The sequence below is a fragment of the Coregonus clupeaformis genome, chromosome 10, assembly GCF_020615455.1.
Source record: "Coregonus clupeaformis isolate EN_2021a chromosome 10, ASM2061545v1, whole genome shotgun sequence".
In the NCBI taxonomy this organism is placed as follows: domain Eukaryota; kingdom Metazoa; phylum Chordata; class Actinopteri; order Salmoniformes; family Salmonidae; genus Coregonus; species Coregonus clupeaformis.
In genome coordinates, this window is record NC_059201.1 from 10,582,407 (window position 1) to 10,596,678 (window position 14,272).

Consider the following 14,272-nt stretch of genomic DNA (forward strand, 5'->3'; position numbering starts at 1 on the left):
CTTAAAGAGACTCGGAAAGTCAGTGATTAGTAATTCAATATCAGCCCTCTGCTGATTATTCAAGTGCAACAAATGGGATTGGAGAGACGCTACCATCTCCGAATTACATGAACGAGCACACTGCTCAGGAGTATTTTGCATCACCAAACCGTCCTCATCATTTACGCTGACTCCTGGGTGGGTAACCATGCTCACAGAAGCAACAGAGGATACCACAGGAGGTTTACTGGTAATGGGGGATTCGATACAAACTCTAACATGATAGGCTTAATCATGTTAATGTGACATACCCGAAATGGGCGTCTACGGTCTGGCATTTTGATAACATAATCAGTATCACTGAGTTTTCGCTCCACCAAATATGGGCCAGAGAAACTGGAAGAGAGACACGAGCCGGGTACCGGCAACAACACCTTAGACTTGGTCACCTGGTTGAAAAGAACTAGACGCCGTTTCTACATTAAAGTGACGTTTCATTTTCTTTTGTGTGGAAGACAGATTTTCTCTGGCTACAGCACAGGCGTCATGCAACCGCTCCCGGACTTGACTAACATAGTCTAGTACATTAGTAGAGGACCCAACTGAATCATCAGCCATAATTTGTTCTTTCAGTACCTTGAGAGGCCCTCTCACTGTGTGACCAAAGATTAGCTCAGCTGGGCTAAACCCAAGAGACTCTTGTACGGTCTCCCGAATAGCAAACAGCACGTACCACACCCCCTCATCCCAATATTTTTCTGTGTCCATACAGTATTTACGCAACATGGCTTTTAGCGTCTGATGCCAACGTTCCAGCGCACCCTGACTCTCCGGGTGGTAAGCGCTAGACATCTGATGGGACACTGACAAGGACTTCAACAAACTTCCAAACAATCTCAATGTAAAATTAGTGCCTTGATCCGTCTGTACGATTTTTGGAAATCCAAAGGTAGAGAAATACTTAATCAGCACCTTCACAATTGCCTTACTTGTGATTTTACGTATAGGAATCGCCTCTGGGTACCTTGTAGCAGTGCACATTATTGTTAACAAGAATTGATTACCCGTCTTAGTCCTGGGTAATGGACCAACACAATCGATTATTACTTTCTCAAACGGCTCTCCCATGACCGGAATCGGGCAGAGAGGAGCCGGGGAAATTACCTGGTTAGGCTTCCCCACCACTTGGCACGTACTACATGTACGGCAATAACGAGCTACATCCCGTTTCATTCCCGGCCAGAAGAAAAGACGGAGGATTCGATCGTAGGTTTTAGTCACCCCTAGATGACCAGACCAGGGAATATCATGAGCTAGGGACAACACCTTCTTCTGAAACGTGGCAGGAACTACAATCTGGAAGACGGAACTCCAATAATTTTCTAGGTCAGCACGGGGAGTCCATTTTCTCATCAAAAGACCCTTCTCAAGGAAATACGTCACGCCTTTCCTTTTTGCCTCACTCAAAGGTAACATGGAGGAAAAACATTTGGCCAAGCCCACATCCTCTTTCTGGGCAGCTATTAGCTTCTCCCGAGTAACTGGCAACCTTAAACAGTCCACCGAGGAAGCCATTGTTTTGTCTTTATTACCATCATCATAATCAGAACTCACTGGGAACACAGGAGTAGAACACTGGATATCTTCCCCATTCAACATAGGTGCAAGCACAGAGTCAGCTAAGTCTACCATGGTACCTAAGCGACGCGACTGCGCACGCGTAATGGCACACGCTGGAAATGCTTCGGGAAACGTAGTGGCCAAAACATCAGCACTTGACTGAGTATCAGGCTTGTCCAGCACTTCTAACACAGGCACAACTTTGCCTCCTGCTAGATCGTTACCCATGATTAGAGCAACCCCATTCACGGGAAGCTCGGACTGTACACCGATTTTGAAACATCCACTCACTAGATCAGAAGTCAAATGGACAGAATGTAACGGAACAGGCACACAACCCATTTCGATCCCCCTTAATAATACACTAGAGCCACAATAAGAATCCTCTGACCAGGGCAGAACACTCGAGAGAATTACAGACTGAGCCGCACCAGTATCTCTCAATATCAAAACTGTCTTTTGTTCTCCAGAATCACCTGTCAGTGAAACAAAGCCTTTAAATATGAACAGGTAGTACAACCCCAGGACTCTCCTTTATAGAGCTCTTAGAGTTTACCTTAATCAAACCCACACTTTTATGGGGTTTAGGGGTTGAAGGGGGTGACTTGCGTTTTAGAGACATACATCCCGAAATTACGTGTCCGACTTTATGACAGTAAAAACATGCGCGTTCCTCCTTTGGAGTCAGCCGTGTACTTCCTGAGTACGGTGGGAATTGTAGACAGGAGAAGATACAACCGGTCTATTCTCACTACGGTGTGTGGGAAACACCATTTTATGTGTTAACACAAATTCATCTGCAAGCACCGCAGCGTCAGATAACTTTAACACTTTCTGTTCATTAATGTATACAACCAACCGCTCTGGGAGGCTGTTTTTAAATTCTTCCAATAACATTAATTCACGAAGACCTTCAAAGTCATTGATTTTACTTGCTGAGCACCATTTGTCAGAGACTCCTTCTCTCTAGCGAATTCAACAAACGTTTTTATAGAGGATTTGGAGTGCTTTCTAAACTTTTGTCTATAAGCCTCCAGCACCAGCTCATACCCACGGAGCACAGTAGCCTTAACAATGTCGTAATTAAGACTATCAGCGAGAGAGAGAGTACCCATCACTTCCTGCGCTTTAACGGACAATTTACACTGAAGTAACAGCGGCCACACATCCCTAGGCCAATTCAAAGCCACTGCTATACGTTCGAATGAACAAAAGTAAGAGTCAACCTCAGACTCACGGAATTGTGGAACTAAAGCAATATGCCGGCTAATGACAAAGGTAGAGGCAGATCCTGGGGTGGAAAACACACTAGTGGGAACGGCAGGGACAGCGGCCAGCCTCGCCGTCTCTGCCTCTAATTCCAATTTGCGCATTTCAAAGTCCATCTGCCTTATCTTAATGTCCTTTTCTGCTTCCAACTTCAGTCGGCGCATCTCCAACTTGAGATATAGCTCATCCATTCGGAATTGTGCTCTCTCTTCTGCCTCCAGCTGCAGCCGTAGGCATAGGAGAGATAGGGTCAAATCGAGGCAAGGTGGCCGGGGCCTTATACTCGACCTCATCATCGGGCCTATACGGGGTACCCGGAGTATCCACCACCTCTCTATCCGCAGGCCAAGGCAAAACCAACACCTGCTGTTCAAACAGCGCCACTAACACCAATGCCCTTACCTGCGCCTTAACAAAACCCCTTGGCACGGAGATATCTAAATGGTCTGCCAAAGTCTCTAAATCCACTCCTACAATTCTCAAAACCCTCACACATAGGGTTATCCAGAAGAAACTTAAGGTTAAAGGTGGCCATTTTCTAAATCCACCACCTAAGTACAACATCCAACACAGAACTAAACACTACACCCAACACAACAACCACACAATCCACATCTACCACCAAAGTGTGCGGGCACAAGCTGGATCAAAGATCCCGGACGAGCCCCCATGTTACGTTCTCCCCTCGGGTGTAGTTCGTCTGAGGAGGAGACGTAAATGCCCGTGCCTGCGCACACAAGGTAAACTAGATGGATGGGGAAGAAATGTGGGGTGTAACTAACTAAAATAATCAGACACTACAACCAGAACTCAATGTTAGCCGTCGGGGGACGTTTAGTAAGTTACTAAACAAAATAACATACAACACCCATAAAGAAGCCGTACTAAAACAAAGATCAATCAAACAAACCAGGGAAGGTAAGAGAAGGGAATGTTTGGGAACGGGGTCCAAGTAATGAAAATAAACAAACGGTCCCTCCTCTTCTAGACACCCAATCCTTCCTATCACACTCTAAGCCTTATCCAGCTTTCCTACCTGTTACCACAAATACAGGGGTGACACCCGCCCGGCTAACCTAGTGTGTAAAACAGTGGGTTATCTATGTGTGAATGTACACCCATGGGCAGAACTACCTTTCCCTTCTCCAGGACCCAGGTAGGGTGGAATACAGCAGGAGGACAGGCTGGAACACAAACAAAGATCAATCAAAACAACCAATAACCAAATCCACAAACAGCCAAACAAAAAGTGCCCTCTCTCACGACAAACAGTTTATACTCTAGTCAATCAGCCACAGCTGCCAGGACTCCGGACCGAAGCCACACCCACCATCGTCAGCCGCAACTCAGCACACCTGTAATGACCAGAACACACAAACAGAACAACCACTCTGAACCACACACTACAAAGGAAGATTGGGAGAAAGAAAAACATGTCACACGTAACACCCACCGTAAAGCATGGAAGAGGAGGTGTTATGGTGTGGGGGTGCTTTGCTGGTGACACTGTCTGTGATTTATTTAGAATTCAAGGCACACTTAACCAGCATGGCTACCACAGCATTCTGCAGCAATACGCCATCCCATCTGGTTTGGGCTTAGTGGGACTATCATTTGTTTTTCAACAGGACAATGACCCAACACACCTCCAGGCTATTTAAGGGCTATTTTACCAAGAGGGAGAGTGATGGAGTGCTGCATAAGATGACCTGGCCTCAACCAAATTGAGATGATTTGGGATGAGTCGGACCGCAGATTGAAGGAAAAGCAGCCAACAAGTGCTCAACATATGTGGGAACTCCTTCAAGACTGTTGGAAAAGCATTCCAGGTGAAGCTGGTTGAGAGAGTGCCAAGAGTGTGCAAAGCTGTCATCAATGCAAAGGGTGGCTATTTGAAGAATCTCAAATATAAAATATATTTGGATTTGTTTAACACTTTTTTGGTTATTACATGATTCCATATGTGTTATTTCATAGTTTTGATGTCTTCACTATTATTCTACAATGTAGAAAATAGTAAAAATTAAGAAAAACCCTTGAATGAGTAGGTGTTATAAAACTTTTGACCAGTAGTGTATGTAAATATGTATGTATGTAACTGCCAAATTAAAGGAAACAGCTGAGTAAATGAGGGATACAAAGTATATTGGAAGCAGGTGCTTCCACACAGGTTTATATATATATATGTGTGTACACTACCTTTCAAAAGTTTGGGGTCACTTAGAAATGTCCTTGTTTTCGAAAGAAAAGCAATTTTTTTGTCCATTAAAATAACGTCAAATTGATCATAAATATAGTGTAGACAATGTTAATGTTGTAAATGGCTATTGGAGCTGGAAACTGCTGATTTGTAATAAAATTATCTACATATGCGTACAGAGGCCCATTATCAGCAACCATCAGTCCTGTGTTCCAATGGCACGTTGTGTTTGCTAATCCAAGTTTATCATTTTAAAAGGCTAATTGATCATTAGAAACCCTTTTGCAATTATGTTAGCACAGCTGAAAACTGTTGTGCTGATTAAAGAAGCAATAAAACTGGCCTTCTTGAGACTAGTTGAATATCTGGAGCATCAGCAATTGTGGGTTCGATTACAGGCTCAAAATGGCAAGAAACGAATAACTTTCTTCTGAAACTCGTCAGTCTATTCTTGTTCTGAGAAATGAAGGCTATTCCATGCGAGAAATTGCCAAGAAACTGAAGATCTCGTACAACGCTGTGTACTACTCCCTTCACAGAACAGCGCAAGTTGGCTCTAACCAGAATAGAAAGAGGAGTGGGAGGCCCTGCTGCACAACTGAGCAAGAGGACAAATACATTAGAGTGTCTAGTTTGAGAAACAGACGCCTCACAGGTCCTCAACTGGCAGCTTCATTAAATAGTACCCGCAAAACACCAGTGTCAACGTCAACAGTGAAGAGGCGACTCCGGAATGCTGACCTTCAGAGTTGCAAAGAAAAAGCCATATCTCAGACTGGCCAATAAAAAGAAAAGATGAAGATGGGCAAAAGAACACAGACACTGGACTTTTTCTTTGCAACTCTGCCTAGAAGGTCAGCAGCCCGGACTGATGGTTGCTGATGGTTGCTGATAATGGGCCTCTGTACGCCTATGTAGATATTCCATTACAAATCAGCCGTTTCCAGCTAGAATAGCCATTTACAACATTAACAATGTCTACACTGTATTTCTGATCAATTTGATGTTATTTTAATGGACAAACAAATTGCTTTTCTTTCGAAAACAAGGACATTTTTACGTGACCCCAAACGTTTGAACGGTAGTGTATATATTTCATTCACCCTAATGACTACTTTTCTATCCAGGAGCCAAGTATCACAGAAATCACTCCTGACTACGGGCCTCAAATAGGGGGAACCTTGGTCACAGTGACAGGGCCTCACTTGAATGCTGGGATGATAAAGACTGTGTCTATAGGAGACCAGGACTGCCCCGTCAAGAGGTAATTATGGGCATCAACCTCTCTGTTTTCATTGGTTTCTGCTGTGTTCTTTTCTCTCACAAGGTCTCTCATTGCAACTAAAGAATATGTCCCTTTCTTAGTATGTGTCTATCTGTATCTACGGTATATCAGTGTTCATAATATGACGTTTTTGTCCCGCTCGGTACGGTGTCTCTGCCAGTGTCTCTGAGGGTACTGGGACCATGTCCTCCATAGTCTGCCTGTCCAAAGGGTTGGCAGTGGTGAAGAAGGTGCCTGTCAGGGTTTTCATTGACCAATCCCAAGTGTCTACTACGAAGATGTTTCACTACAAGAAGGACCCTGTGATCACTGTGATACAGCCAGCCTGCAGCTTCACAAGGTAGGCCATACTTAATCTCGTTTACCCACAAGTCAAATTCTCGCAAAATTGTCACTTCCTGAATCTGTCCACGAGAGATTAGGCCGTGCTATACTCACTGGCCAGCTGGCATCATCTGGGTGCTTCAGGGCTTAGCTGTCTGACCAATGCGCTGCTTTATAGAACTGTAGAAAAGGGTTGAAAAGACAGTTGATAGCAGGCATAGTGCATAGTGTTAGATACAATGACAGAACAGCCAGTAATAAGGCATGTGTATTCAGTGCAGTGCCTACACTTTTAGCTGTGCAGGAAATGTTCAACCTCTCTTGAGACAATCAGGTCAATCTAAGTGAGGATATGGTGATAGACAGGCCAACAGAAATAGACATGCTGAGACCTGTTGTGGGTCCATTTGTGGGTCTCATTTCAGCAACTGCCACAAAAATAATAAAGAATAAACTGCAAATAGTGCTGGTTTCCCCACAATGTACAGTCAGCATCAGTGACCTCTAACACCAAGTCTATATTTGTTTGTTTTTATTTGTTGAATCCTGTGATTAAGTGGATCCAAAATCATAATCAAAGGCGACAATCTGGACTCTGCGTACAACACTGTGATCCTCTACAAATCCCACAACCCCTCCCAGAATCTTCTGCAGCGTGTAAGTTATCCTCTAGGATTAACAACCCCGGGCCTCATAAACCTAACATTGGGATAACATCTATGAAATGTCAGTAAATTACCCCCAGAATACTGTTATTGACATTATTTGATGTCTTGAATGTAACCCAGGTCTGCAACGGCACAGCAACCCCCACACGTATGGAGTGCTTCGCCCCTGTTTTCCCCAGTAATGAGACAGACAAGGGCATCATCACTATCAACATGGACGGGGCCAACAAACTCCTGGTGAAGCACTTCGACTACCAACCAGACGCCAGCATCACCCCCTTTGAGTACGAAGGCAACATACTGAGCCTGAGCCCTGGACAAACTGAGGTTTCACTGCATGTACGTTCACAATTATACACACAGGCATCATCAACCAGCTAGGTAGACAGTCAATCAATCACCATGGTTTTCAACCAGTACAGTAACTCTAGTAACTCTACATTGAACAATTGATTAATGTGTAAATCCGACCATGACTGTTGTACAAGTAGTTGATTTCTTCGTATCTTAGGTCCCAGCGGGCAAAGCTGATTGGTTGAAATAACGTCATTACAAGTAAATAATACCAAGGCTCCAATAAGTACCACAATGAGTCTTGCTCTGCCATGTTCTGCAGCACAACAAGCTGAGCATGGTGAGTCCCTGTATGGAGATTACAATGACCATCGGAGGTGTGGACTGTGGCGTCCAGGTACTGGACAACGAACTGACCTGCAGGATCCCCAAGGATCTCATCATCCCCAGTGAAGGGTCACCTGTCAGGGTGAGCTACTCTACTTACTGTAATGGTTAACCTAATTGAACTTAACCCTTAGTTAACCATTATCATGCCTGTTCTATAGTAAACCGAACTGGGCCATTAGTAACAGTTGTCATAAAGAAAACAGGTTTTGGGTCAATTCCATTTAAATTAATTGGAATTAGAATTTCAGTTTACATTGACTGAATTGAAATGGAATTGACCCTAACCTTAAAAGCAAGCCATCAATCCATGAGTAAACTGGTCCTAAAGTAAAGTAATATAAAAACGATCCTAAAGTCTGAGTGATGTCCTGGTTTCTGTCCCAGGTGTCTGTGAATGGGCGTGCCTATGAGGTGGGCACTGTGGTCTTCATCAGCAACACCGTCAACACAGTGGGTGTGGTGATGGGGATCTTTGCTGCGTTGTGCTTTGGCGCTTCCCTGGCGTTCATCGCCATGAAACATGTGATGAGAAAAAAGAAAGGTGAGAACCATTACTGTCCGTGGGATTCGCTACCATGGGATTACCATGGGATTACCATGGGATTACCATGAGATTCGCTTTCACCTACCATTACAGTTGTAGGAGATTAATTTGATAACCCTGTTGCAGGAGAACTTTCCTGCAATGCAGGACATGTTAAACTTGTAGTGTATTTGAGGTTTAAACAGACTTCTGAAGTTTGTAATTTCCATTTTTAAATTCAACCTATAAAAATAAATCCATTAATTATAATCCACATAATAATATACATTTCCTGTTGCTGCAAATGGCTCAAATTAAGATCCTACATCTGTACTCTTGTAGTATGTAATCCAGAATGTGTGCATTTTAAGACATTTTTGCTTTGATTTAAGTATGTATATGACAATGCATTAATTGTGTTGATTTAGAAATTTCAGCCAACGTAGAGTTTCGTTTAGCAAGGATGTCCGTCCGCAGCAGAATAGACAACAACCCTGACCTATCCCCCACAGGTGACTATAGACGAGGTGAGACCCTTGATGTGATAACTTATTATGATTAATCAATCTTGTTATTCATTCATTCAATCAATGGTTTTTCTTGCTGTTTCCTCTGTACTCCAGACCTGTCCAACCAGCCGAGCCAGACGACAGGCTCAGGAGGGATAGCCTTCCATGGCCTGGTCTACACTGCCGCCTTTGACCCCTCGGCCGTGCCTCTGATCTCATTGGACACCCTGAGACCTGAGCTCCTGGAGGAGGTCAGAGATGTCCTGATCCCAGCCGACACGGTCAACGTTCACCGCAACCAGATCATTGGTAAAGGTATGGATAGAGCGGTCCCAGATCTGTCCTATGGTCATTGTAACGCCAAACAGATCGGGACCTCCTCAGACACTGAGAGAAGAAACATGCTTCTGGTAGTCATCTTCAATTCAATAGTATCCAGCCATTTCTATTTCCACTCAATCACATGTTCATTCTTTTTTCATTTAAAATATGTAACTAGACTAGAGCAATATCCCCAAAAACACTGATGTCATTTTGTTGTTATTCAGGTCATTTTGGCACTGTGTACCACGGCTACCTAACAGACAGCAAGAACCAAGAACAGTTAATCCACTGTGCTGTTAAATCATTGAACAGTAAGTGGATTATTTAAATTCTGTTTGGCTGAGCCCTCTTGCCATAAACAACTATGCTAGTCATTTGCTGTGTGTATATCCTGCTAGTTTCATGTAGAACAATGCTCTCTCGTGCTCTCTCTCGCTCTCAGGGATCACAGCCCTGGAGGAGGTGGAGCAGTTCCTGAGAGAGGGCATCCTGATGAAGGAGTTCCACCACACCAACGTTTTGTCCCTGTTGGGCATTCTTCTGCCTCAGGATGGGCTCCCCCTGGTGGTGCTGCCCTATATGAAACATGGAGACCTGCGCCACTTTATACGCTGCGAAAGGAGGGTAAGTCAAACTATAGGGCCTTTCTTTGTCAAAGTAAATGGAAAGAATCACCAGATTTAACTGATACCTAACCTTTTTCACTGGTGTAGTGAAGATTACTGCAAGTGCTTAGGTTTTATTAATGATATCTCACCAACAACTCCTCTGTTCTACTCTTTCTCTTCTCCTCCAGAACCCAACGGTGAAAGACCTGATTGGCTTTGGGCTGCAAGTTGCCAAAGGGATGGAGTACCTGGCCCAGAAGAAGTTTGTACACAGAGACCTGGCAGCTCGGAACTGCATGTAAGTCCAGGGCAGGCCTGTCACTCATACCTTTGGACACTCCAACACACACACACAAACACTCACTCCATCAGGGGATTGGAAGTGATGCAGACAATTACATTGATGGAAGTTATAATCTATCGGCAATATTAAAGCTGATCTACCCCCTACAAAAAAAAAGAAAAGAAAAAATGAAACACTCTCACTCCATCATAATATGCACATACATTTATACTGACTCTAAACACACCCACTCACGTACAATCATCATATACGCTGCTGCTACTCTGTTTATCATATATCCTGATGCCTAGTCACCTTACCCCTATACATACAGTATCTACAGTGGGGAGAACAAGTATTTGATACACTGCCGATTTTGCAGGTTTTCCTACTTACAAAGCATGTAGAGGTCTGTAATTTTGATCATAGGTACACTTCAACTGTGAGAGACAGAATCTAATCCAGAAAATCACATTGTATGATATTTAAGTAATTAATTTGCATTTTATTGCATGACATAAGTATTTGATACATCAGAAAAGAATAACTTAATATTTGGTACAGAAACCTTTGTTTGCAATTACAGAGATCATACGTTTCCTGTAGGTCTTGACCAGGTTTGTACACACTGCAGCAGGGATTTTGGCCCACTCCTCCATACAGACCTTCTCCAGATCCTTCAGGTTTCGGGGCTGTCGCTGGGTAACACAGACTTCCAGCTCCCTCCAAAGATTTTCTATTGGGTTCAGGTCTGGAGACTGGCTAGGCCACTCCAGGACCTCCAGACCTCCAGGATGCTTCTTACGGAGCCACACCTTAGTTGCCCTGGCTGTGTGTTTCAGGTCGTTGTCATGCTGGAAGACCCAGCCACGACCCATCTTCAATGCTCTTACTGAGGGGAGGAGGTTGTTGGCCAAGATCTTGCGAAACATGGCCCCATCCATCCTCCCCTCAATACGGTACAGTTGTCCTGTCCCCTTTGCAGAAAAGCATCCCCAAAGAATGATGTTTCCACCTCCATGCTTCACGGTTGGGATGGTGTTCTTGGGGTTGTACTCATCCTTCTTCTTCCTCCAAACATGGCGAGTGGAGTTTAGACCAAAAAGCTCTATTTTTGTCTCATCAGACCACATGACCTTCTCCCATTCCTCCTCTGGATCATCCAGATGGTCATTGGCAAACTTCAGATGGGCCTGGACATGCGCTGGCTTGAGCAGGGGGACCTTGCGTGCGCTGCAGGATTTTAATCCATGACGGCGTAGTGTGTTACTAATGGTTTTCTTTGAGACTGTGGTCCCAGCTCTCTTCAGGTCATTGACCAGGTCCTGCCGTGTAGTTCTGGGCTGATCCCTCACCTTCCTCATGACCATTGATGCCCCACGAGGTGAGATCTTGCATGGAGCCCCAGACCGAGGGTGATTGACCGTCATCTTGAACTTCTTCCATTTTCTAATAATTGCACCAACAGTTGTTGCCTTCTCACCAAGCTGCTTGCCTATTGTCCTGTAGCCCATCCCAGCCTTGTGCAGGTCTACAATTGTATCCCTGATGTCCTAAACAGCTCTCTGGTCTTGGCCATTGTGGAGAGGTTGGAGTCTGTCGGATTGAGTGTGTGGACAGGTGTCTTTTATACAGGTAACGAGTTCAAACAGGTGCAGTTAATACAGATAATGAGTGGAGAACAGGAGGGCTTCTTAAAGAAAAACTAACAGGTCTGTGAGAGCCGGAATTCATACTGGTTGGTAGGTGATCAAATACTTACGTCATGCAATAAAATGCAAATGAATTACTTAAAAATCATACAATGTGATTTTCTGGATTTTTGTTTAAGATTCCGTCTCTCACAGTTGAAGTGTACCTATGATAAAAATTACAGACCTCTATATGCTTTGTAAGTAGGATAACCTGCAAAATCGGCAGTGTATCAAATACTTGTTCTCCCCACTGTACCTCTATCGAGCCAGTATCCCTGCACATTGTAAATATGGTACTGGAACTGACTGATCCTCTATATATTATGCTTACTTACTTTCTCCTGTTCTTCTTTTTATTTATTGTGTGTTTTTGTTCTACCTTATTTTTAGTGTTACATTGTTATTGACTATTGTGTTGTTGGGTTTGGATCTTGCAAGAAAGGCATTTCACTGTACTAGTGCATGTGACATTAAAACTTGAAACTAATGTAAATACTATTTCTCAATCCAGGACCTGGCTGTACCATCTTAAATATCTGTCTATTATCATCTATTATCTATTGTCTCTTTAGGCTTGATGAAACGTTCACGGTGAAGGTAGCAGACTTCGGCATGGCCAGAGATGTGTTTGACAAGGAGTACTACAGCATCCAGGACCACAAGAAGGCCAAGCTTCCAGTCAAGTGGATGGCCATAGAGAGCCTGCAGACACAGAAGTTCACCACTAAGTCAGACGTGGTCAGTGGACATGGCCTTAGTTAACATACTCTGTATACTTGATCTGTCTTGACTCTTTATCCCTTGTCTTCACAGTGGTCATTTGGGGTCCTGATGTGGGAGCTGTTGACCAGAGGAGCTAGCCCCTATCCTGATGTGGACCCCTATGACATCACACACTTCCTGTTGAAGGGGCGCAGGCTGCCCCAGCCACAGTTCTGCCCTGACGCCCTGTAAGTGGTTCTGGTCTCATTTTCTACGTAATCTAAGAATTGGAAAGAATTCTCTCTGATGAGCTTGGTTGTTGATGGCAGTTGTTGTTTTTCTAGGAACAATTGGTTGTTGATGGCGGTTGCCATTGCTTTACAGCTACTCTGTCTTGGTTGTTGATGGCGGTTGCCATTGCTTTACAGCTACTCTGTCTTGGTTGTTGATGGCGGCTGTTGTTTCTCTACAGGTACTCAGTCATGCTGGAGTGCTGGGACCCAGAGCCGGAGCTCAGGCCTGACTTCCACACGCTGGACCAGGAGGTGCTGGAGATCCTGTCCTACCTTGAGGGAGAGCACTACATCAGTCTTAAGGTGACCTACGTCAACCTGGACCAGCCACGGCCCTACCCCGCCCTGACCGCCTCCGCTGACGAGGCTGAAGCCTCGTTTGGATCAGAGTCAGACAGCGTTGTGTCCAGCTGAGGACCACGGCACCTCAGGGGTCAACAGAACTGACTGGACCAGACCAGAACTGACTGGACCAGAACTGACTGGACCAGACCAGGACAGGGACAGTAGAAAGAGGTCAGAGGGCACGGATGGGGGCATGACCATTTACCAAAGATGGATGGCTTCTCCTTTTCCTATCCACGATGCAGTATGCAGAAAGATTCCCATCCACGATGCAGTATGCAGAAAGATTCCCATCCACGATGCAGTATGCAGAAAGATTCCCATCCACGATGCAGTATGCAGAAATAATCTTGCACTTCAGTTACTCCAGATTGGATTGTGAAGGAATAGAACATTGACTATTGACTAAGGAGACCTTGTGAAATTTGTCCACTTGTGTGAGCATTGACACAGAATTTCAATGGCGTTTCCCCCACCTTGTGAGTACACAAATTATGACTATATCATATTTTTGTTTACTTTAAATGCTTTAATTTTTTTATGGTAGGTTTTCAGGTGGATAAATGGTATTTATGGGACACCAAGTGAGCCCTCTCTATGTCTGAATCACAGCTTTAAATATGAACAAATGAATGTAAATGTCTGAAATGTGGATATGTTATGCTAATTAATGACTATGATTTGAGCTTGACATTAATACACTGCTCAAAAAAATAAAGGGAACACTAAAATAACACATCCTAGATCTGAATGAATGAAATAATCTTATTAAATACTTTTTTCTTTACATAGTTGAATGTGCTGACAACAAAATCACACAAAAATTATCAATGGAAATCAAAAGTTATCAACCCATGGAGGTCTGGATTTGGAGTCACCCTCAAAATTAAAGTAGAAAACCACACTACAGGCTGATCCAACTTTGATGTAATGTCCTTAAAACAAGTCAAAATGAGGCTCAG

The 14,272-nt window shown here is 44.0% G+C and overlaps 1 protein-coding gene across 1 annotated transcript in view; it reads left to right on the forward strand.

Moving 5' to 3' along the window:
- LOC121574880 (macrophage-stimulating protein receptor) overlaps nucleotides 1-14,065 on the forward strand; it is a 28,281-nt gene extending 14,216 nt beyond the window's left edge. The window contains exons 8-21 of the mRNA XM_041887538.2: nucleotides 6,196-6,332; nucleotides 6,514-6,693; nucleotides 7,235-7,334; nucleotides 7,466-7,684; nucleotides 7,962-8,108; nucleotides 8,414-8,570; nucleotides 8,981-9,079; nucleotides 9,176-9,376; nucleotides 9,610-9,696; nucleotides 9,828-10,009; nucleotides 10,182-10,291; nucleotides 12,543-12,708; nucleotides 12,784-12,920; nucleotides 13,145-14,065. Coding sequence (XP_041743472.1) covers nucleotides 6,196-6,332; nucleotides 6,514-6,693; nucleotides 7,235-7,334; nucleotides 7,466-7,684; nucleotides 7,962-8,108; nucleotides 8,414-8,570; nucleotides 8,981-9,079; nucleotides 9,176-9,376; nucleotides 9,610-9,696; nucleotides 9,828-10,009; nucleotides 10,182-10,291; nucleotides 12,543-12,708; nucleotides 12,784-12,920; nucleotides 13,145-13,379 — 2,157 coding nt within the window. The 3' untranslated portion in view covers nucleotides 13,380-14,065. The remainder of the gene's footprint in view (nucleotides 1-6,195; nucleotides 6,333-6,513; nucleotides 6,694-7,234; nucleotides 7,335-7,465; nucleotides 7,685-7,961; nucleotides 8,109-8,413; nucleotides 8,571-8,980; nucleotides 9,080-9,175; nucleotides 9,377-9,609; nucleotides 9,697-9,827; nucleotides 10,010-10,181; nucleotides 10,292-12,542; nucleotides 12,709-12,783; nucleotides 12,921-13,144) is intronic.
- Nucleotides 14,066-14,272: the final 207 nt, after the last annotated feature.